This window comes from Hippocampus zosterae, chromosome 3, assembly GCF_025434085.1.
Source record: "Hippocampus zosterae strain Florida chromosome 3, ASM2543408v3, whole genome shotgun sequence".
NCBI classification, from domain to species: Eukaryota; Metazoa; Chordata; class Actinopteri; order Syngnathiformes; family Syngnathidae; genus Hippocampus; species Hippocampus zosterae.
The window spans coordinates 30,192,174-30,214,210 of NC_067453.1; the positions used below are offsets into that span (position 1 = coordinate 30,192,174).

At 52.4% G+C, this 22,037-nt stretch overlaps 4 protein-coding genes across 5 annotated transcripts in view; 1 reads left to right on the top strand and 3 right to left on the bottom strand.

Annotated features, from left to right (window-relative positions):
• cadps2 (Ca++-dependent secretion activator 2) overlaps positions 1-1,355 on the bottom strand; it is a 43,169-nt gene extending 41,814 nt beyond the window's left edge. Inside the window, 1 exon segment of the mRNA XM_052061338.1 lies at positions 509-1,355. Coding sequence (XP_051917298.1) covers positions 509-880 — 372 coding nt within the window. The 5' untranslated portion in view covers positions 881-1,355.
• Positions 1,356-1,972: 617 nt separating this feature from the next.
• Positions 1,973-5,619, bottom strand: slc13a1 (solute carrier family 13 member 1). Its single transcript, XM_052060410.1, has 12 exons — positions 5,472-5,619; positions 5,103-5,231; positions 4,435-4,866; positions 4,201-4,343; positions 3,989-4,108; positions 3,816-3,914; positions 3,627-3,728; positions 3,447-3,538; positions 3,279-3,373; positions 2,457-2,618; positions 2,190-2,327; positions 1,973-2,110 (listed from the first exon to the last, which is right to left on the bottom strand). Exons 1-12 carry the CDS (start codon positions 5,574-5,576, stop codon positions 1,973-1,975), a joined length of 1,755 nt encoding a protein of 584 aa, XP_051916370.1. The 5' UTR covers positions 5,577-5,619.
• A 450-nt stretch (positions 5,620-6,069) lies between these two features.
• wasla (WASP like actin nucleation promoting factor a) lies at positions 6,070-15,881 on the bottom strand. Of its 2 annotated transcripts, none has more exons than XM_052059916.1 (11): positions 15,741-15,881; positions 12,071-12,205; positions 11,908-11,994; positions 10,632-10,731; positions 10,372-10,395; positions 9,048-9,231; positions 8,882-8,924; positions 8,467-8,620; positions 7,393-8,012; positions 7,209-7,320; positions 6,070-6,768 (listed from the first exon to the last, which is right to left on the bottom strand). In XM_052059916.1, the coding sequence occupies exons 3-11, from the start codon at positions 11,980-11,982 to the stop codon at positions 6,707-6,709; spliced, it is 1,374 nt and encodes a 457-aa protein (XP_051915876.1). In that variant the 5' UTR covers positions 11,983-11,994; positions 12,071-12,205; positions 15,741-15,881; the 3' UTR covers positions 6,070-6,706. The 2 variants fall into 2 exon arrangements, with proteins under 2 accessions (XP_051915876.1, XP_051915875.1); XM_052059915.1 differs by lacking the exon at positions 15,741-15,881 and adding an exon at positions 13,021-14,201.
• iqub (IQ motif and ubiquitin domain containing) lies at positions 14,201-20,422 on the top strand. The gene is made up of 11 exons (XM_052059914.1): positions 14,201-14,818; positions 15,150-15,317; positions 15,759-15,937; positions 16,024-16,179; positions 16,331-16,541; positions 17,057-17,232; positions 17,342-17,512; positions 18,165-18,341; positions 18,827-19,075; positions 19,829-20,014; positions 20,107-20,422. The coding sequence occupies exons 1-11, from the start codon at positions 14,275-14,277 to the stop codon at positions 20,257-20,259; spliced, it is 2,370 nt and encodes a 789-aa protein (XP_051915874.1). The 5' UTR covers positions 14,201-14,274; the 3' UTR covers positions 20,260-20,422.
• Positions 20,423-22,037: the final 1,615 nt, after the last annotated feature.

Sequence of the window (22,037 nt, forward strand, 5' to 3'; positions counted from 1 at the left end):
ATATATATATATATATATATACAAAATTTAAGTCCACAAAAAGTCTGCGAAAAACAACAGCGCGTCATATAGAGCAACACATACAGTACTACATGCATGTTTACTGTATTTTGTTATTCAGACACTAAACTAATCTAACTTATACATGTTTAAATATATTAGTATGCAGCATTAAGTCATGTTAATTACTACAAAATGTCCATTGTACCATTAAATTCGGCCTTATAAATATTTTTTAAATACTCCTACACGTGTACATATACCTATGGGCGGGCGGTTCGCTACTTCGCGAATTTTCGTTTATCGCGCATGGTTTCGGGCCTCCATTAACCGCGATAAACGAGGGGTTAATGTACTACTGCGACTTTGTTCTGGGAGATGTGTTTTTTTTTTTTTCTTCCACGTGCAATATTAGAGCGCTGAGCTCCTATTTTCCGTCTCTTGGACATCGCGGACTTACGAAACAAGACACCGAACGTCCACGGTAACTTTTTGGGTGTCGACTCACCTTCTGCTGCCGCCGGGCCATGTCGGTGGGCTGCTTGGCGTTGAACGGGTAAGCGATGCACCTCAGCACGAACACGTAAATCTGCAATTTGACTTTGTGCTCCGCTTCGTCGTCACCTGTGGAGCCGCCGCGGTGAGCACTTTGCTCGGCGGCGGCGGGGGAGACTCCAGTCGCGAAGGACGAGGCTCCGGCTTCGGCTCCGGCGGCGGCGGCGGGCTGTCGGTGATTGTGCGGCGGTGTGTGCCGTCGCCGCCGGCTACCGCCTGCTCGGTTCTTCACCGCGGAGGAGCCGTCTGCCGTCCCGGTGGGCTCCCGGGCAACTTCCGGGTCGGACTCCACGCCGGTGTCGTCGCTCGAGGACGGCTCCAGCATGGCCGCTGCGTCGTCAACTCACGGCGGGAAGCGAGTGCTTGTTCTTCGCACACTTTGCTCGGTTTTCAGTTGACGTGGCGTCAGCGGAGCGCTCGTCCGAGGCGGCCAGGAGGAAGTGGCTTGCTTCGGTCGGAATTTAGGCTGGTTGGCTCCGTGGCGCGGACGCTTCGTTTCGTTTCGTTTCAGTTCGGTTCGTTTCGCTTCGGCTCCCTCCGCGCGGGCGCGCAGTGTCGGAATGAAAGCGCGCACCCGCCGCCTCACAGGTGAGCAACCTGTGGCCGCAGCCAAAGATCCATCGAGACACGCGAAGAGGGATCACTTCGATTGCCGGAACGCACACGTTATCAAACACAAGTTCCAGCGCGACAAAAAACACACATCGATATTTTTTATACGTTATGGTTAATTATGATGATGATAATTGTCATTTTGGTCGTTCGACGCAGCTGTCGCTCGTCGTCAGTGTTTGTCAAGTGCGCACAGACGTATCAGCTGTCGGTTATACGGCAGCTATGCGCGCACTGCATTTCTGTACACAGTGTTCGGCACCCGCGCACTTTAGTCTTCGTGGATTTTTTTTTTCTTAAAATAAAAGCCCGGTATTCTCCGTGTTTACTAACAGCAATGCTATTTTCTTTGTTGCCCAAGACAATTACCTCACTTTTGTTTTGGGTTTACTTGATGGGAATTACTTGACCTTGCGGTAAGTTAAGATCTGTCATACATAAATGGCTGACTCAAATGCTTGAAACACTTTTCAAACAACAAATTTAAACATATTTTGAGGTAGAGCAAGAGCAATGAACGACATAAAATATTGTACAAACAGTATAAAAAAACCCAATGATTCTAAGAATAATTGAAAAAAAAAAACATAATCGGTGATCCAATGGGACTGTGAAAAGTGAACCGCAATATTGTGTTGGGTTCACTGAACTGCAGTCGTTGCACTTGCACAGTACAATTTATCCAATTCGTTTGTTTGTCTCTTCGTGTCCGTTCCAGTGATATTGCCTCAAAAGCGAAGAGGGAAAAAAAAAAATAAGCAAAGAAAAGGGCAAAATAGATGAAGGCGATTGCGAGCTGCGCCCGTCACGGCGGCACGGTGGCGTTGAATGGCGGCGCCCAATCGGGATATGTATCCAGTGAGAACAAAGGCACGCCCCAGGTAGTCACGGCCAATAAGACGACGAGGAGGCCGATCACGTTGGCGCCCAGTCCCGCCTTCACCTGGAAGCACGGGCCATCATGGAGGTCAAGGTAAAAAAAAAAAAATTTTTTAAAGCCACAAAATGTTGGTCACGCTCACCATGTCTGCCACGCTAAAGTGCCCGTAGGCGAAAACCACAGCGTTGGGAGGATTGGACGCCGGCAGCAGGAAGGAGAAGGACGTGCACAACGTGGCTGGGATCAATACCGACAAGGGGTTGACACGAATGCCTTCGGCCTGCACGGCGCGGACAGGAAAAGGTGGAACGATGATGGGATTAGGGATTTTTTTTTTAACAGAAAAGCCCCCAATGTCGGGGGGGGGGAATTGTGGTGGCGGCATGGGCGTGTTTGCGCGCGTGCCCACCAGAGGCGAGAGGATGGGCAGGAAGATGGTGATGGTGGTGGCGTTGCTGGCCAGCTCGGTTACCATGGTGACAATGATGCAAGCGACAGCCACGGTGGCCACTGGGGGGAGATTGCCGAGAGGGGACAGTAGCGTTGACACCCACCGGGACAAACCGGACACCTGGACAACACGCGCGCATGCACGCAGGAACACTTCATTAGCGACACCAAAATATTATTTCATTTCATATCAGCGTGTGTGTGTGTGTGTGTGTGTGTGTGTGTGTGTGTGTGTGTGTGTGTGTGTGTGTGTGTGTGAGATTGGGGATCGGCGCCGCCCCTCATGAATATGCAAAGGCTTAATGAGCACCAAACGAGTCAGACTCGTCTTGTTTGCTTCCCGCCTGGGAATCCGCGGCACAGTATCGCTCGCTGCTTCCCTCTAGTGGACATCACGGGCAGTACAGGCGCAGGCAACAACAAACAATTCTTGGAGAAATATTTTGCCATTTGCAGGGTACGTTGACTGAAAATAGACACTGGCGTCAATTTGGGGAACTGCACCAATAAGCAGAGGAATAAATTCTTTATGCTCTGTTAAAAAAATAATAATAAATAACGAAAAACGGCAACATCATGTTCATCGTGTGTTTTACTGCCCCCTGGTGGCCATGGCGCCCATACCAGAAGGAGCAGCGCACTTTGAATGAATAATTCTTTTATTCACATAAATTTGAGTGTTTTTATTCATGATAATATTGTGGAGTGGGGTTTTTTTTTCCTTCAAGATGCCACACGATGGCGCCAAAGCATTTGGCTTTGCTCGGTCGACCCGACGCACCTTTGTGCCTTCGGCCAGGGCGAAGCCTCCGCCCACCAGAAGGGCCACTTTCCACGGCATGGAGGCCTGGAACTCCTCCCAGGAGATCATGCTCTCTGCGACGGACACGCATCATCATCATCATCATCATCATCACCTTCCTCGCATTTGAGCCGAGTGCGCTCGCACCATATTTCCGCGAGGGTCCGTGGGCGGGCACCAGGAAGAAGAGGACTCCCAGGACCAGGGCCACGGTGGCATCGGTCACGTAGCCGGCATGACTGTGAGGTGGGAGCCGAGCCGAGTTGAGTCAGCGATGGGGGGTCGGGGGGGGGGGGTCAGGGGGGGTTAGGCAGCTATCCAACTCACCGCGGGAAGAAGGCGGCCCAGCCCGGAATGAAACCCGGCGATCGCGTCAACCACAGCAAGACCATCAGGCCGAAGACCACCTGAGTGAACACCTCCTGCCCACTGACATTGACAGAATGACTGGATGAACCGCTGAGTGGACACATGAATTTCCAACGGATGTAAAAGTAGCGATTTGGCGACGCTCACCTCATGGGTCCCAGCGCCGCGTACTCATCTCGGATGACTTTTCTTGCGGCTTTTTCCCTCTGGGAGAGTTGGCCTCGGCGTCGCCATAGCAACCGCGGGCTAGGTCGGACGAGAGAGAGAAAGTGGGGAGGGGGGGAGTGTTCGGGGGCTCGGGTCAAAACCGCGGGACTCACTCGGAGCCGATGAAGAGCCAGCATAGCCACGCCCACGTGAGCAGCAACGCCAGCGCGCTGACGGGAAAGCACAACGCCAGCCACTTGCCAAAGTCCACGCAGCGGCATTCTGGGTAAATCCTCCAGCGCGGCCGAAAACGAAAAGGAAAGCACACCTCGCCATCGTCGCGCGCTTTGCACTTTCGATACGCGTTGTGACGCCGACGCCTCACTGGTGAAGGTACTCGGAGAAGATGAGGTTGGGCGACGTTCCCGGCAAGGTGGCGATGCCGCCGATGTTGGAGGCGTAGGCCACGCCCATGCACATGGCCTTGGCCACCATGGCTTCGCTAGGGGGCGCCGGCGCACACGCCGACTGGCGGTCATCGTTGGGGGGGACATTCAGATTAGCCAGATTGAGTTTGCAAAAAAAAAAAAAAAAATGAGAACCCCCCCCCCCCATGCACCTGAGTGGCTTCTGATGTTGATGAAGATGATGATGAAGATGATGACGACGTTTCTTCCGGAGGTTTCTGCTCTTCCCTGAGACAACGAAAGAGCAATGCGCATGTTGTTCTTCTCAACGTGCACGACAAGAAAGAAAAACCTTTTGGAAAAAAAAAAAATAAGACGCACCCCTCGCCGGCCCGCCGGATCTGTCGGAGGACGGCATCGGCGACGGGCATCACCATGGCGACGGCCGAGGTGTTGTGCACCCACATGGAGAGGAAACCGCAGGCCGCCATGAATCCCAGCGTCAACCGGGCCGGCTGGACGCCCACGGCGCCGACCAGTCGCAGCGCCGCCCTGCGGTGGAGCCCCCACTTCTGGATGGAGGTGGCCAGGCAGATGACGCCGATCAGGAGGAAGTGGAAGTCCTTGAAGTACGCTGCCGCCACCTGCTGGACGAATCGAAGCATGGCGGCGGATATTCTCGATTCATTGAGCAAATTCTAAACGTGCTCACGTGAGAAATATTTTTCACGACTCGAGGAAGAAGAGGGCGGTTCATCCGCAAGGGGGAGAGCTTGCGGTTTGATAGCCAACATGATACCCGGACCGCAGCGGTCAGAAACAATCGTTAGCCACGCGATTAGCGGTCATTTTTTTTCCCCGAGTGTACAATGCACCTGACCTGCGACGACGTCATGATGCCAAACGCGGGAAAGAAGATGGCGGGAAACATGGCGGTGATGGGCAGCGGGATGACTTCGGTGGTCCAGAAGATGGCCATCAGAAGAAGAACGAAGGCGCAATACGACTCCTGACGTGGAGCCGAGCAAGAAAGAGAAGAAGAAGAAGGTGCCGGTTGAGGCCATCAAGATTTCAAGATGGCCGCCCAAACGGATGTCCAGCTAACTCATTCGGTAGCAGCCAATTGTGGACCCAGTCTGAAAAGACGTTTAAAAACGTCTTTGGGAGTCAATGAGTCAAGTCTCGTTTCGGGAGTTCTTAATCAGCTTGAAACAAACGTCTGCGGCGTTTGGGCGACGACGACAATCACCTTGGTGGCGATAACGAGAGGAAGAGGAAGCAGCAACGGCGGCGTCGCCAACACCAAGAGCAAACGCCGATAGCTCCAGGCCGCATTCCGCAACTTCCTCCACATGCCGCCTTGCGCTTTCTTCTTCTTCTTCTTTTGTCGTCTCGACTTCCGTTTAAAACTGTTCAGAGAAGACAATGAAAGCCAAAACCAACCCCCCCCCCCCTTTTCTGAAGGTGCGAGTCTTACCCGGTCTCCGTCCGGTCCAAAGGGTTTGAAAGCTTGAGGGTTGGTGGGCTGGAGTCTCCTCCAACTTCTTATCTTGCGGTTAAACAGTTGCCAGCTCTCACCGCCGACGACCTTTAAACTTTTGTCTGTTGTCTGCCACGCTTCAAGAAAGCCCCCTCACCGGGAGGACGAGCGGCTTGCGCCTCACACGCTTGCCGGCGGGTCGCAACTAAAGAGTTTCGGGCTCACGGAGCCACCGATCAATCCGGGATGCTTGTCATGCTGAAAACAAGACGCTGTGCTTCCGCGTATTGCCACCAGAGGGCGCCAAAGACAACACGGGGGCAGCATCCGAGTTCAAGAGTCGAAAAAGAAGCAGGAGGCGGAGCAATCGACTGTAAGGATCGACATTTATTTCCGGATACAATTTAGCATCTCTCTGCACACGCTTTGGGCTGACCAACGTCGTCAAAAAACAAACAAACAAAAAACAAAAACAAAAGACTCGTTACATCTTTCAGCTTTCTACGTTTTGGTTCACTGTTATTCGCGTTGCATAAGAGCGCGACCGACCGGACGGGCGGAGGATCGGCGCGGCAAAATCTGAACGGACCGTCGGTGGCGGCGAGATTTTGAACGGGAACTTTGCGGGGGAAAACAAACAAAGCTTGTGCAAATGAACGCTTGGGTCACATCTTCATGAAAAAGTCGCATTTTGGTCTCGGCAAAGGAAAAATCAGACGGGTTACACTCTGCGGGCGGGAAAACAGTGGAAGAAAAACCAACGCATACCACAAAAAAAAAAACAAAAAACAAAAAAAGTTGAAATGTCTTCAGCATGGATGAAGTGCGTTTATTCCAAGATGGCCGCCAAAGTGTCGCAATGGGAGCAGCAGGCGGCGACTGGCGCAGGAACGACAATAAATTAAAATGCAAACGAGTCCAAATAAATACACGCAAGATTTGTACAGTTGGAGTCCACTCAGGGGGGGGGGGGGGGGGAGTTTTTTTTTTTTTTTGGTTGCTTTTCAGTCGTCCCACTCGTCATCCTCCTCAAAGTCTTCTTCCTCGTCGTCGTCATCCTCGTCGTCTGAAAGCGGGCGACACATTTTTTTTGGGGGGGGGGGATCTTTTGCAAGAAAGACTTTTGGGGGAAATAAACGACTTGACGTAGGATGTACGACTTTTTGAAAAGATACAACCGGTTTGAAAATCTTCAACTTTTTGCAGCTATCGACGTCTTGCTTTGCAAATAGACGGCGGCCATTTTGAGTGCTTAGAAATAGACGGCGGCCATTTTCTCACGTGCGACAAATTTGGGGAAATGTTCCACTTTTTTTTGAGGGAATAAGACGACTTTCAGGAACCATTTTATGGTCCTATTTAAGATTCGAGCATTTTTAGCATGCGCGGCTACTTTGAGAAATATTCCAGGAATAGACATCTTTTGGGGGGGGGGGGATACATCCGAAATAACCCGCGCGAGGCTTTCCCGCATCGCCGGCGTCCAGCGAGCGCGGCGGCGCTTACCTGAAGAGTGGATGGCTTTGCTCCGCTTCTGCATGACTTCCATGAGGGCCCCCACGATGCCCGCGGTGGGGGCCGACGTCGGGGGGCCGGGCTCCTGATGATCCGACGACACCTGCGGACACCGAGGTGTTAGCCAAGTTCGGCGGATGACGCGGTCACGTGCGGGGGGGGGGGGGGGGGCTACCGTCTTGAGTTGGATGCCCTGTCGAATCTGGTCCAGCAGGGCGTCCCGGCCGCCGCCGCCCCCGCCGCCGATGACGCCGCCGGGCGGCTCCCTGCGGTTCTGCTCCACCTTCTTCAGCTGGGCGCCCCCCCGAATCTGCTCCAGGAGCGCCGACTTCCCGACAGGGAGCGGCGAACGGGGCGCGGCGTCCCGTACGCCGTCCGGCTCCGGCGGGGGAGGGGGGCCCGGCGGGGGAGGCGGAGGGGGAGCGGGCAGGGCGGGGGCGGCGGAGGTGCATCGGCCACCCGGTGACTGGTGAGCCGGCGGGGGCGGGGGAGGAGGCGGCGGCGGGGGCGCTTGCAGGGAAGCGTGCGAGGGAGGCGGGGGCTGAGAGTGCTGGTGGGGGGGGCCTCCCCTGGTCGGAGGAGGGGGCGGCGGCGCGCCCAAAGTTCCCGGCCTGCTCGGCGGTGGGGGCGGAGGCGCCGAGGAGGGGGCGCGCGACGGAGGCGCGGGCGGCGGGGGAGGGGGCGGAGCCCCGCGACCTCCTCTGGAAGGCGGAGGAGGGGGAGGTGGGGTGGAGCTGCTGTGTGGGGGCGGGGGAGGAGGAGGAGGGCCACCCCGAGAGGGGGGGGGAGGAGGCGCTGCACGGGCGAGAGGGCACTCATGTCAACAATCTCAAAAACACCACCCATGCGCGCCTCTCACACATACCGCCATCTCTCGAGCACACGCACACCTTCTCATCTTGACGGCCCTCTCACACATTGCTGCCATGGAGACTCGGCTCCGTTCATCCTCATCTCTCATTCACACTACCCGCCTGAGATGCATGAACCCCTCTCACTTATTTATTCGCCCTCATCAATGTGTCACACCCAGCCCCTCTCATACAAACACACCCGAATGCATCCCTCCCGCAAAGCCTGCTCTTGTTTCCTCTCTCACATCCACTCTCAGGCAGCAACCTCCCTCTCTTGCCAAAAATCCACCCAAGCGTCCCCCTCTCACTCACTCCTCTCGTAGCCAATTAGCCTTTCGCGTACACTCACTCTCACCCGCACACTCTCTCGGATAAAAATATTTATCTCCGCTTACCCTGCCTCCTGAGCTCGTTCTTGACCGCCTCCACTCCCCCTTTCTTCTCGATGAAGTCGTAGATGACCTTGGAGGTTTCCCTGTCCTTCAACTGAGCCTCCGAGATGCCGCACATGTCAAAGAGGTTCTTCAGCTCCGGGTCCAAATTGTTCAGCTGCAAGGTGGGCGGGAACAAAAACACACACACACACACACAGTCACGGTCAACTTCCAGATTTTGTATGTGTATCTCCTGTGGGTGGCGCTGTTGTGATGGTCGGCACGGTGACAAGTCAACATTTTTGAGGGATGTTAATGTGTGTGTGTGTGACAACAACAACAACAGCAGCTTATTGTCGAGTGATGTCATCATCCACCCACACACACACCCACACAAACACACACAACACACTTATTGTGTTGCGGCGCTACTCACGTCGAAACCCGTGTTCGGATCCCAGCCCACGTGACCGATGTGCCTGGAAGAGACAAAACAGGACAAACGCAATCAGGGCACCCGCACCCTCGACAAATTTTGGGGGGGGGCAAGAAAATGTCCCGGCGGTTTTTGGCCGGAGTGAAGGTCAAGAAGGCGCTCTGACTGGAAGTTGCTGGGCGTGCCGATGTCGGCCTTGGTCAGCTTCTTCTTCTTGACTTTGCTCTTCTTGTCCTTCCTGTGACTCGGCACGTTGTTGACGTGGTGCTGCGAGCCCAGGGAGTTGAGCGGGCGCGCGGTGTTGATCTCCGGGTTCTTGATGTCCACCGTGGCGATGTGAAGCGTGGGACCTGCGGAAGGGGGGGAGGGGGGGGCGGGTTAGTCAAAAAAGCGCCGCAAGTCACCGCCACACACCCAGACGATGCGGGAAAGACGGCACGTGGGTGCTTAACTTCTTCACTCCCAAAGACGGTTTTGAACGTCTTTTCAGACTCGGTCTAGAATTGGCCGGCGCTGGCGTTTGCACTCGCCACTCGCATGAAAAACAAAGCGGCGGCTTTGAGGCCGACTGATTAGCCACGCGAACAGAAGTGCCGCACAGATGGAGCGACTCCCCCCGCACCCCCCCTCCCTCCCAACGCAGATTAACCTGCGCGACACGCCACACTGTGCCACTCGGTCGCCAAAGGTTTGTCCTTTTCGGGCAGGGGTGTCAAATAATGACCGTTATTGTGGATTTCATAGGATAATTTGAAATTCTGGTCCAGACTTTAGCGAGCGTTGCGGAACTTGACACGATTGATTTGCTTTCGCGGGCCACATAAGATGATGTGGCGGGCCAGACCTGGCCCCCGGGCCTTGACTTGGACACCGGCGCTTTGGGGGCTCCATCGCTTCCTTTGGCTGAAGCGAAAGTAACACGCGGGAGCGAGTCGTGTCAAACCCGACGTTCGGTTTTTGGGGTTACTGTCGGCTTGCACCGAGGTGCAGTGACCCACCGCATCCAGCAGACGGCGCTGATGCAGATTTTCCAATGACTTTCCCTTGATTTGATACCTTTCGGGCTACTCTCGCTTTGGAAATTAACTCATTCAGTAGCAGCCGATTCTGGACCAAGTCTGAAAAGACGTTTGGAAACGTCTTTGGGAGTGAATGAGTAAAGGACCCCCAAAAAAGGGACGTACCGTTATTATTAGTTGTGAATATTATGGATACATTGTTGAAATAACTTTTAAGTGGGGTAACCTATTTTTTTTTTCTTGTACCGTTAATAGCGATGAACTTTTTCCTTGTTTGTTCAAGGAAGTTTTCTTTCTTCAATTAGCATTGCCGCTTGTTATAATTTTATTGTCCGATTTTGGACCCTCGAGAAAATTGCTGAGGAAAAAAAAAAATTTTTTTTTTTTTAAATCAAGAATTTTTTTTCGGCTATGCGGCACAAAAGTGAGAATTGACCCCCCCCCCCCCCCACCCCAAAAAGGTTAACGTACCATTGTTCGACACACCGTTTTTCTCTGCAAAAAACAAAAAATGAACACAATTACCAACGGAGCACAACCAAATTCGAAAAACAAGAAAGAAAAAAAAAGATGAAGGAGGAACGAGAAAAGAAGAATAGGATGACGGTGGAGAGGAAGAATTCCAAGAACCGAGGGAGATGATGAGCAGGGGGAAAAGGGGGAGGAGACAAAAGGAGCGAGACGACCCGCCGGCGAGTCGTCGCTCAAGCTAGCGAGCGGCCGCAACTTGCCGATCTTGCGTTGTTGCCTTCGCGCCAGCAGCTCGTTGACGGAGACGCGGAAGCGCTTGGCTTCTTCTTCGCTGGCAAAGTTCAACCCGACCTGGTTGGTCTGAAGGACACACACACACACACACACAGCATGACATTTCAAAGCAAACAATGGAAACCCCCGATCGGAATTTTTTTTTTTTGTTTCAAGAGCACCATTGCTGAATTCTTACTATTATTTGGTTCCACTGTTTGTATTTATTTTTTTCCCCTAGCGCAGGGGTGTCCAAACTTTTTGCCAAGGGGGCCAGATTTTATGTGGTAAAATGTCGGGGGGGGCCGACCTTGGCTGACAGTCTTTACATTGAACAACAATATTGTTCAGCAAATTTTAGTAAGCCAGTCTGTTTCACATTTCCATTTTTATTTGAATTTCAACAATCTTAAGAATTTCTTTTGGTCCATTTGAAACAGGAATTTGAAATATGACATATCAGTCAATATAAACACGGAGTGATGTCTTGTTAACTCGTGAGTGATGCCCTCTAGTGTCTAAATGCTATTACTCATTTAGTGACTGCTATTACTCATTTAGCCACTAGAGGGAAGCAGTACTCTATGAAACATCACTCGCCAGTCTACGAGACCTCAGTCAATGCAACACGTGTTCCATTGCGCCCAACCTGCGGGCCAGACGGCACTGATATTATGACGGGGGCCGAGGGCCGGATGAAATTCGGCCGCGGGCCGGATTTGGCCCCCGGGCCGGACTTTGGACATGCCTGCCCTAGCAGCACTATTAATATTTTTATCATACTTTTTCCACAGGCACAATGATGTTTTGGGCGGCCCGGTAGTCCAGTGGTTAGCACGTTGGCTTCACAGTGCAGAGGTACTGGGTTCGATTCCAGCTCCGGCCTCCCTGTGTGGAGTTTGCATGTTCTCCCCGGGTCTGCGTGGGTTTTCTCCGGGTGCTCCGGTTTCCTCCCACATTCCAAAAACATGCGTGGCAGGCTGATTGAACACTCTAAAGTGTCCCTAGGTGTGAGTGTGAGCGTGAATGGTTGTTCGTCTCTGTGTGCCCTGCGATTGGCTGGCAACCGATTCGGGGTGTCCCCTGCCTACTGCCCGAAGACAGCTGGGATCGGCTCCAGCACCCCCGCGACCCTAGTGAGGATCAAGCGGTTCGGAAGATGAGATGAGATGAGATGAGATGAGACAATGATGTTTTTTTGGGGGGGTGGGGGGGGGTATTCATTTTCCATGACGTGCATGATGAGAGAGGAATCCTACTCACGTCCCCCACAAAGGCGATGAAGTAGGACCTGGCGCAGCTGATGGAGAAGTTGTGGTACAGCTCCTGCTCAAACATGGTTTTGCCCTCCTGCGTAGAGAGCAAGGCACACACACGGCGCATGTCAGCTCCCCCCCCCGTCGAGGCTTCGACCGGCGCGCCTCACCTTGATGTCAAAGACGCGGATGAAGTAGGAGCGCTGCGGGTTGTCTTTGACTAGGCACGCCACCCCGCAGCATTTCTTCAGCCAGCCGCACGCCCGGTCGGCGGCGTAGACCTGAACCACCGCCGAACACAAAGTCTGCCAAAAAAAACACAAGAATCTCGTCAGACTTTGTTTTCTTTGAATCAAAACACGCAATTTAGCGAATGAGGCCAGCAAATAATCCTCTCTGGTTGAGGATTCAAGTATTCACAGGAGGTATAATTCCACTGGTGGCGATTTTGGGGGTGGGGGGGGGGGTCTCAAAGTCGGTGGATTTGTCTACTTTTGACAGTGTCACAAAGGTAGCATATGTCAAATTGTGGTCAAGTGCTCTCATTTCCATTTGTAGGAAGAGTTCAAATGCTGACATTTTGCTGAATAAAAACATTGCGTAAGGAAGAGTAACACGGTACAATATTTTTTTTTTGAATTACAAACATGAGACACAAATTCTGTGAAAGTACCCCAATATTGTGCAGGATGTCTCCACTATTTGCTGGGACTCGAGACAGAGCCCTGCCACAACTAGCGAAAAACGACGAGCAATCTACCGGAAATGCAAAGAATTTCTCCCTTGAATATTTTAAAACAGAAATATACAAGAGACTACAAACTACAAACTGCCCGGGACAGAAAGTGACTGGTCAGGAAGGCCAGTTCTGTCCTGGACTGCTCCCTTGACACTCTGGAGGAGGTGGGCAACAGAAGGATGCTAACTAAGCTAAAAGCTATGATGGACAGTCCCTCCCACCCCCTCCAACCCGCCCTGACAGCACTCGGTAGCTCCCTCAGCCAGAGACTGTTACACCCGCGCTGCAGACTAATTGGGTGGAAAAAAAAGTGGAAGATCGAGCTCCCCCAAAAGTGTGCTTGGGTGATGCAACACATTTAAACGTGACATTTAAACTCACCGCGCATTTCCTGCCCAGGTAGCCGAACAGACAGTCGTTCTCCTGCGGGGTCAGCAGCAGGGAGCCCACGTTCGCGACCCGGCGAGGCAGCGGGTGGCTGTTCATGGCACTCTTGTATGTGGAGGCCCCGCAAAAAAAGGACGCGCAAGTAGAACGAGGACCCCCCCCCCCCCCCCCGCCGTTCCACAAATAAAAACAACAGCAAAAGGGGCCTTAAAAAACAGCAAATTTACACGACGTCGTCCATGCGGGCTGCGGGCGTCGTGGCCTCCATCAGCCGGATCATCGCCGCCGATTTGCGGGCAGGCTTGGTTGACTTTGGAGGGCGGCCAAGGACCGGGCGTGTCTTCTCGGACAACCTTTCCTTCACCAAACGACCGAATTCCCTTCTTTGGTATCGAATAAGATACACAATCGGCTCTGGTTCGTTTCTTTAGATGAGGAAAGGCGAGAGTTTCATCGTTAAAAGTGCAGCAGTGATGCGGCCATCCAACATGGCAACTATAGCGGGCCGTACCACTTGGGCGAATGAGCGGAGGGGAGTTCAGCGAGTCGCTATCAATGTCACCCGATGTTTAAGAGCAAAACGTGGACCAAAACAACTCGCAAATCATTACCAATACATATAATAATAACAATTTCGTTCAATAAACACAAGTTCCAAGAGTTAAACACGCTTTATTTGATTCATTCTTTTTTTTTTCGCTCTCAAACGTGGTTCAGTCCGTGGACTGCAGAGCTTTCCGTGGAGGCCAAAGTAGAGAGGCGGGGCTGGCATTGACGTCACGCGCACGAGCCAGATGGCTGACCCTTCGATGCAAAATAAAAAGCCCCTAAAGTACTAAAATATCAGTCGTGTGTTGTTCGCAATCGCTCATCGAATAGAACAAATTTAACCTGCAGTTTCACGAGGAATATTTTTTGTTATAACATTTTTCACCGCCTCAATTGAAATAAATTCAAAACCTACTTTGATTTTGAATTGAAAAATCGAATCCAATTAGTTTGTCCATTTCACGGCGACTTTCCCAATTCGTCATTAAACCTGGCGTATTTGCCATTGCGTCACGTTTTGTTACGCCCCGCGGCAACGAGAAAATAAAGGGGGGCGGGGGAGGGGTATAAAGTATGGCCTCACGGTTACTATGGCAACGTGTAAACGGAAGCGTCGCGCTGCTGCTGCTCCGTGGCGACAGCTCGCGGAGTCGACAATGTCAAAACGGAGCAGATTACTTTTAGAATTGCATAAAGATCATGTCGGAGGAGGAGGGCGAAACAATTATTCCTCCTGTATCGGAGGAGAACCAAGGAGAAGCAGGGAATGAGGAGCACGCGGATGAAGCAAAGCCAGAAGCAGAGGACCAAGGAGAAGCAGGGAACGAGAAGGAGACATCGCCGGAAGTAAGTGCCTCGGAGGACCAAGGAGAACCAGGAAATGAGGAACAAGCGAACGAGGCCTTACCAGAAAATGAGCAAGGGCAGGCGGGGAACGAGGACGACACTGCACCGGCTGTAAACCTCTCAGAGGACCAAGGAGAACCGGGCAACGAGGGTGAAAGCACGTTCGAGGACCGTGAAGATGAACGAGGGAATGATGAGAGCTTATCACAAGTACAAGCTTTCGAGGACCAAGGAGAAGCGGGGGACGAGGAGGAGACCTTATCCGGGGTGAACAACTCGGAAGTCCAAGAAGAACAAGGGAGGACGGAGGATGAGGAGGCAAACGGCTCAGCGGGAGTAAAGAGCTCAGATGAAGGACCGCGAGGCGAGGAGGAGCCGGCCGGCAGCTCGACGCCAGGTGAGCGCGGAGACCGCGTGAAATAATCGCAGGTTCAAATGAGTACGAATACACAGAAAGATGCTAACCGACGCCAAGGACGAGCCTCACGTGACGGAGATCGAGTTGCGACGCGGCGGGGTAAATGCAAATCACACGACGACAAAGACGAGATACGTCGTATACAAACCGATCGGCTTGATTGTTTTGAGCAAAATATCACAAACTAGGAATTTGATGGCTGCATCACGGGCCCCCCAAAAAGCCAAGAAAGTTGTGGAATGCTCATTAAACACCTGTTTGGAGCACCCCCGCCCCCTCCTCAAATGGCTCGGTCCGATGTTCGTTCCAGGGCAAGCGGCTCGGGATGAACAGAGCCCCTCGGAAGCCACAGTGGAGCCGCACGGCGCCGTCGCCACGGAGATGACGTCATCCGACCCCGACGCTCACCTGCTGCTCACCGATGACGATTCGGAGCGGGAAGATCGGACCAACGTCATCAATGTGAGCCTGATCACCGGTAATGGGAACTTGAGTGTGTATGTGTGTGTGTTTTATTTATTTTGTTATCATTTATGTTTGTTTTTTTTAATCGTATGTGTGTGTGTGTGTGTTTTAATCGTGTCTATTTTTTTTAATCGTGTTTTTTTAATGTTATTGTGTTTTTTTAATCGTGTGTGTTTTTTAATGTATTGTGTGTGTGTGCTTTTTAATGTCTTGTTTTTTTCTCATTTGTTTTTTTTAATTGTATGCGTGTGTTTTTTTTAATCGTGTGTGTTTTTAATCATGTTTTTTTTTTAAATCAAGTTACACCATTCTCAAAATTTGCACCATTTCAGTAAAATTGAAAGATTTCCCACGGCACAGCTGACGAATTTGCCCAGCTTCAGTCATACACACACACACATAAATCGGGAGTTGACACACAGCCAGAGTGTTGTACCTCCGTGCCGCACCCCAGAGGACGGCACGCCGCCGCAGGACTCGCCGGCAGAGGCGGAGCCTCCCCGGCGGCAGAAGGCCTTCCTGGGCGGTTACAGGCACAAGCTGACGGCCGCCGAGTACCACCACGCCGCTTCCCAGACGCCGCGCAGAGCCCGGCCCGGGCGAGGTGTGGACATCGTCAGCCGCGACGCGCAGGTACGCGCCCTGGAACCAAAAATCAGCTCAAGGTCCTCATCGCGGAGGGTTTGTAACTCGCCCCCCCCCAACCCCCTGCACTTCAGACGGCAGAGCTGGTGCCTCAGACGCAGCAGTGCGCCTCCAACGTCACCACGCAGATGACCACCGTAGGATGCTACATCTCCAACATGGAGGACAAGCTGCTCAGTCCGGGTTGCTACGTCACCGCCGACGAGTATCACCAAACCAGGCTCAACGCTGTGAGTAACTTGGACGCACGGGCTCAAATGTCCAAAATGCTGCCGGTCGCCTCCTCGGTCCACCTGACCTGTCCGAAGTATCGGTAGCGGGCGCGTTTGTATGAGCCGACAGGGCAGCTTGTGGTGTCCCCCCCCCCCCCCCCCCCGGCAGGTGATCCGCCTGCAGGCGCACACCCGCCGCTGGCTGAGCTGCCGGGCGGTGGACCGGCTGAGGCGGCAGCGCGACCGCCGTCTGGCCTGGCTGGACCTTCAGGAGCGCAGGAGGCACGAGGAGCGGGCCGAGCAGCTGCAAGACAGCCACAACCGCTGGATGCAACCGCGCAAGAGGGAGGACCTCAACCTGCTCTACAACGCCCTGGAGAGTAGGTGCAGCCGCCCCCGCGGGGGCCATTATTTTGTCAGACTCCTCCCACCCTGTCAGTTTAGCACCAACGTGGGTCACTCGCCACAGAGGATAAAGAATATGAGCGTTTACCGTCATATCGTCTGTCCACATGTGCGGCTGCACCGTTGCTCCGAGAGTTATATCGCCGCAACCCGGATGCTTCGTAGACTCAAAAGGCTAAGCGGCGCGTCCGTCGCTTAACGAAGGAGATGTCGTTCTTATTGCTTTATGTTTCGTTTGAAAGAAACCTAAAAACGAGGCGAATTACATGTCAAAGGTTTAAAGCAACCGGATAACACTGCTAGCTTAATGCTAACACGTCAAGGGCACGCCATGGCACGTTGTTGCGGTAATTGAACACAAATGGAGGAGCAACCCGTGTGGACAGACAATATAGCGGCACTCGGTCACAAATCTTTATCCTCCGCAAAGAACGACTGATATTACGAGCGATGCGAAATGAGTGATTTGTGCGTTTGCGCGCCACTCCAGAGTGGAGGAACGACAAGGAGCGTCAGATCAACGCGACGCTGCGGGGGGCCGAGAGGAAAGCGGCCCTGTGCTCGCTGCTGGAGCAGGAGACGCAGTACATCGCCACCATCGGGCGCCACGGCATCGCCATCAAGAGCAACAGCTACGACAAAGCCGTCAGGAAGTTCCTGGACAAGGTCAGAATGGGGGGTGTGGGGGGGTCGGACAAGTATCGGATCGCCGTACGACAGGCGTTCGATGAATTGGCAGCGCTAACGCTAATGTTTTTGGCGGCGCGCGCGTCAGTCGTCGACGCCTCACCAGTGGCGGGCGGCGGACGGGCGCCTGATCGAGATGGACACGCCCGACACCATCCGAGCCAGGGAGCTGGGCGATCTCTACGACTGCGTGGCCATGTCGCCCGTCAGCCAAGAGCAGCGGCTCGACATCCTCCTCTGCCTCAAGCAAACTGTGGAGGTCAGACGGACACGCTGTTGTCATATTTATGTATGAAATGGAAAGAAATCACCCCCCCCCCCCCACAAAAAAAAACTGAAAAATAAAAAAACCCTGCGCCACAACTTAGACCTGCTTTTAGCCGGTGCAAATTTTAGTAGCAGCCAATTCTGGACCAAGTCTGAAAAGACGTTTCAAAACGTCTTTGGGAGTGAATGGGTTAAAATACGGGTGAAAGTAAACTCTACTCGGATGAGTCGGTTGAAATATTCATTCATTCATCTTCCGAGCCGCTTGATCCTCACTAGGGTCGCGGGGGGGCTGGAGCCTATACCAGCTGTCTTCGGGCAGAAGGCGGGGGACACCCTGAATCGGTTGACAGCCAATCGCAGGGCACACAGAGACCAACAACCAATCACACCTAGGGACAATTTAGAGCGTCCAATCAGCCTGCGATGCATATTTTTTGGAATGTGGGAGGAAACCGGAGCACCCGGAGAAAACCCACGCAGGCCCGGGGAGAACATGCAAACTCCACACAGGGAGGCCGGAGCTGGAATCGAACCCGGTACCTCTGCGCTGTGAAGCCCACGTGCTAACCACTGGACTACCGGGCCGCCTACTCGGTTGAAATCGAAATTTTGAAATGCGAAAAATGATGATGTCACCGCAGGCACACCCGTGCCCGCTGACTCGGGACATCGTGGAGCTGATCAACAGGGAGGAGGACCTGATGAGACGACAAGTGAAGGCGGCCAACCTGGAAGGTCTGAGGAAGAGGCTGTGCACGTACTTCCTGCAGTTCATCCGCACGCCGGGATTCAACCCCGAGGTGGCCAAGCACCTCAAGGTACCGAGAGAGAAAAACACCCACACACCCACACACACATCATCCACGTCATCGGTTTTCCAAGAAAACGCTTTACAACACAGTCTCGCCGGTTCAAGTTTGGAGACCACTGTGATGGCATACAGGAGCCAGTAGGTGGCAGCTTTGCATCACTTTGGATTTGAGGCCAGCACAGTCCACTTTTTGGTCAGAAAGTGGTGTTTTTTTTTTTTTAATGAACTCATTCACTCCCAAAGACGTTTTTAAACGTCTTTTCAGACTTGGTCCAGAATTGGCTGGTGCTGAATGAGTTAAGTAAGTTCATTTATCAACTCAAAATTGCATAGAAAACGTTATTTTTTAAACGTCAGAATTCTACACATGACACCCCGTAACAAAAATGTGGGGGGGGGGGCGAAAGATGGGCTTGAAAGGTTATCTGCACATATCCACCCATAACTCGGTCGGTGACGGTGTGCAATGCCTGCCCCCCCCCCCCCCCCCAGGTGCCCCAGAACACGTCACAGCTGAAGAACGACGTGTTCCTGTGCCACGGCTGCCAACGCTACCTGAGCTCCGCCCACTTCCGCTCGTGCGCCCGGGTCCACATCAACCGCCGCTGCCTGGACTGCGCCCGGCTCAAGAACGTGGCCGGCAGCCGCGACGACTTCTCCTGCTACAAGAACATCCTCAAGAGGCTGAGGGACGCAGAGCTGCTCCTCAACAAGGACAACTTCATCCCCTTCATCCTGCAGGTGGTTCTCGCGCGCCCGACAGACTGACAGACAGGCAGACAGAACAACGTTGACAAAATGCTCTAAAATGGGCCCGTAGTTCTTTCATGTACCAGCAGAGGGAGCCAAAGTAACACTTGCAGGCGCCAGTCGCAAACTCGGATTTGTTTTGGAAAACGCAGCAGGATTCCAAACATCGATGTTCATCCACGTCGTACTTTGAATTCCAGACTTGCGTCGCAACCGGGGGCTAGAATAATTCGGCCTTTTTCATTGTGGTTCGTTTTGACTTTGCTTTTTAAATTCGGTGCCGTTGAATTTGCTCTTTGAGCAAGTTTGGTCGCTCGTGATACTTGTTGATTTGATGTTTCGTTGTAGCTTTAAATTTCGTTTGACTGGGAAGGCGCGATATAAACAAAGATCTATATTCAGGGGGGGGCAGGAAGAGAATATTGGTCGAGTAAAACATTTTTTTTTTAAAAAGGGCACGAAAAGTCATGCAATAAAGTCTTACTTAATTTAGTCCTTAATTTGAGTTGACCTTTGACCTTGACTATTTGACCTTCCTTCTTTTCTACGGAATCACAATACCCCCCCCAAAAAAGAATCTAAACGGAATTTGTAAGTCAACAAGGTTGTTTTTTTTTGAAGTAATTGTTTTGATTTTCTTGCTAGATCGCCGTTTCTCTCCCCCCCCCCCCCATTAGTTTTTGTCCACGACAATAAGTTCAGTGCCAAGCCCGAGTGTAACGGCGCTTTGTGTCCTACGTTGAGGTGGAGGACATCCAGTACCTGGTGGAGGTCATCTGGGGGTCCCGCTCGGCCCTGAGCGGCAGCAGCGACCTCTACAACCTGGTCCTGGTCCGCTGGGAGCGCCACAAGGACTGGAGCCCCTGGAACTGCGTCCTGCTCTGCAAAGAAGAGACGGACGCTCACCTCCTGGTGGAGGACTTGCTCAAGGTCGGATCCTTTAAGCGCTAGCGCAGCGGAAGTGTCGGTATTTTGTGCCGCCTGAAGTACCGCCGCCCATTTTTTGTCAACGTTTCCTTCAGGAGTACGACGTCCCCATCGTCCGAAACGTGGAGCACAAACACTTGCTGGCGCGCCGCCACTACAACCACATCACCGCCATGACCGTCCACTCGGCCAAAGCTGCGGCCGCCGCCGCCGCCGCCGCCGCCAAACGTGGAGGCTGCAGGACCTGAACGAGAGCCACAATATTTGCTGGACGGGGGTGGGGGGGGTCTCAGTCCGTTGGAGCCTTCTGCACTGCTACAAAGTCAAACATGTCAATAATAAATCAATAAATAAGAAATCTCATCAGTGTGTTACTGGTGACAAAGAATAAGAAGTCGTAGGCAATATATATATATATATATATTTTTTTTAAAGGGGCGTGGCCCCGAGAGCGTCAGCTGATCGGCCGATTAGTCCCCCCCCCCCCCCCCCCCCCCGAGAAGAGCAAAGATGCCCCGGCTGGCGTCTCGCATCCATGCGCCAAAGGAAAGTGTGAGTCAGCACATTTTCAAAGCGCTTTTGAGCAGCCAAATGTAACAAAAAAAAAACAAAAACAAACCAAAAACTTGTTCTGTTGAAGCAGCGCCGTTAATAAAAAGCAGTCAAAAGAAAAGAAAAGAAAAAAAAAGAAAAACGACATCTGGAAAGCGCAGTCGGATAGCCGCCAGCCCGAAAACCACACCATCAATAATCCAACATCATCCCGGGCAAAATGTGTGCGAGGAGCTCGTTACATGATCGCCACTCATCTTTTTTCAGTTTGTTTTTGTTAACTTTTGGGTTTGAATTCCAACACTCTCTCTTTCATCCCGTCATCTTTTGTCGACATTTCGTGCCCGTTTTTGATATTTTCCACCATGTGCTCACGCGACGTGGTGGAAAATATCAAAACGGGCACAAAGAGCATTTTGATGTGCTCCAGATTGCCGGGAAATACATTCGGCACACTTATAAAAAAATAAATACTACAAATATATATATCAATGAAAAAAATATATTTTTTAAATAAAATTATTCCATTTAAAAAAATGATATATTTTTTAAAATTGATATAAAAATGATATATTTTTAAAAATTTTAAAATTTAAAATGTTTGTTCAAAAGCCGAAGCTGCTTTTGAACAAGAACATCATCTCGAGCGCTGGCCGGCAGTTTCCAGTCCGTTGGAGCGACGCCACCTGCTGGCGTGGAGGCTTTGAGGTTTCTTTCAGCCTCATTTGTTGCTATGTTGCGCGGAAGCCCGTCGGGGTGCCGGAGCCAAACGTCTTGGAGGAGATTTTTGGGGGGCCAAAATCCTCTCCGAAATCTTGACGCCGTCTGCAGTGACGGGCGGTTGAAAAATTCCACCCGCTCGGGCCTCATCTTGATGTCGTCAGCGCCAGAGGCCCCCCCTCCCTCCCACTCCTTGCTCCAAAACGGAGCTCCGTGTGAACTCTCGGCGGCTTCATTGCTTTATTTTGCGGTCTGGCCGAGCATGCGTTCAACTTGGGTTTCTGCGGGCGGTCGTCAGACCTCGCCGCACTTGGGGGGGGGGGTCGGGGAGCTCCAGAACAAAACCGTGTCCCGCTCCTGAGGTTTTGCTCCACATGACGGAACGCTGTGATTCATGGCAGCTTTTGAGTGGTGGGGCCTTGACTTACAAGTGCTAACCACTTTTTTTTTTGCTTTGACTTGTGAGCAACAGAAAAAATGTTTCAGACATTGTGTCATGAAACGACCGCAAGGAATTTCGCACCATCCGGCCGCCATCAGTTCTTTGTGTGAAGTCTTTTTGTTGTCGGTGTGTTTGTGAAGGCATTTTGCCAAGATGTTTTTGGAAAACCGAAGAAGTAGCCTGAAAAATAGACATTCTGACATTCTATTTTGCAGTACATGACTTTTTTGGGGGGGCGGGGGGCGATGGCGGCACGCTCTGGAGTGGGACCTCACGCAAGCTTTTATACACGCGTGACGCTCTCGTTTGAAG

What these genes read in the sequence shown, in the direction of transcription:
- slc13a1 (XM_052060410.1), bottom strand. Translation starts at nt 5,576, where the DNA reads ATGTGGAGGAAGTTGCGGAATGCGGCCTGGAGCTATCGGCGTTTGCTC. An exon ending in GCATCATGACGTCGTCGCAG is followed by an intron (nt 4,867 to 5,102) that starts GTCAGGTGCATT and finishes TTCGTCCAGCAG; the next exon opens with GTGGCGGCAGCGTACTTCAA. An exon ending in CAACATCAGAAGCCACTCAG is followed by an intron (nt 4,344 to 4,434) that starts GTGCATGGGGGG and finishes GATGACCGCCAG; the next exon opens with TCGGCGTGTGCGCCGGCGCC.
- wasla (XM_052059915.1), bottom strand. Translation starts at nt 13,125, where the DNA reads ATGAACAGCCACCCGCTGCCTCGCCGGGTCGCGAACGTGGGCTCCCTG. An exon ending in ACCTGGGCAGGAAATGCGCG is followed by an intron (nt 12,206 to 13,020) that starts GTGAGTTTAAAT and finishes TTTTTTTGGCAG; the next exon opens with ACTTTGTGTTCGGCGGTGGT. An exon ending in AAGGCAACAACGCAAGATCG is followed by an intron (nt 10,396 to 10,631) that starts GCAAGTTGCGGC and finishes TGTTTTTTGCAG; the next exon opens with AGAAAAACGGTGTGTCGAAC.
- iqub (XM_052059914.1), top strand. Translation starts at nt 14,275, where the DNA reads ATGTCGGAGGAGGAGGGCGAAACAATTATTCCTCCTGTATCGGAGGAG. An exon ending in TCGTCAGCCGCGACGCGCAG is followed by an intron (nt 15,938 to 16,023) that starts GTACGCGCCCTG and finishes CCTGCACTTCAG; the next exon opens with ACGGCAGAGCTGGTGCCTCA. An exon ending in AGGTGGCCAAGCACCTCAAG is followed by an intron (nt 18,342 to 18,826) that starts GTACCGAGAGAG and finishes CCCCCCCCCCAG; the next exon opens with GTGCCCCAGAACACGTCACA.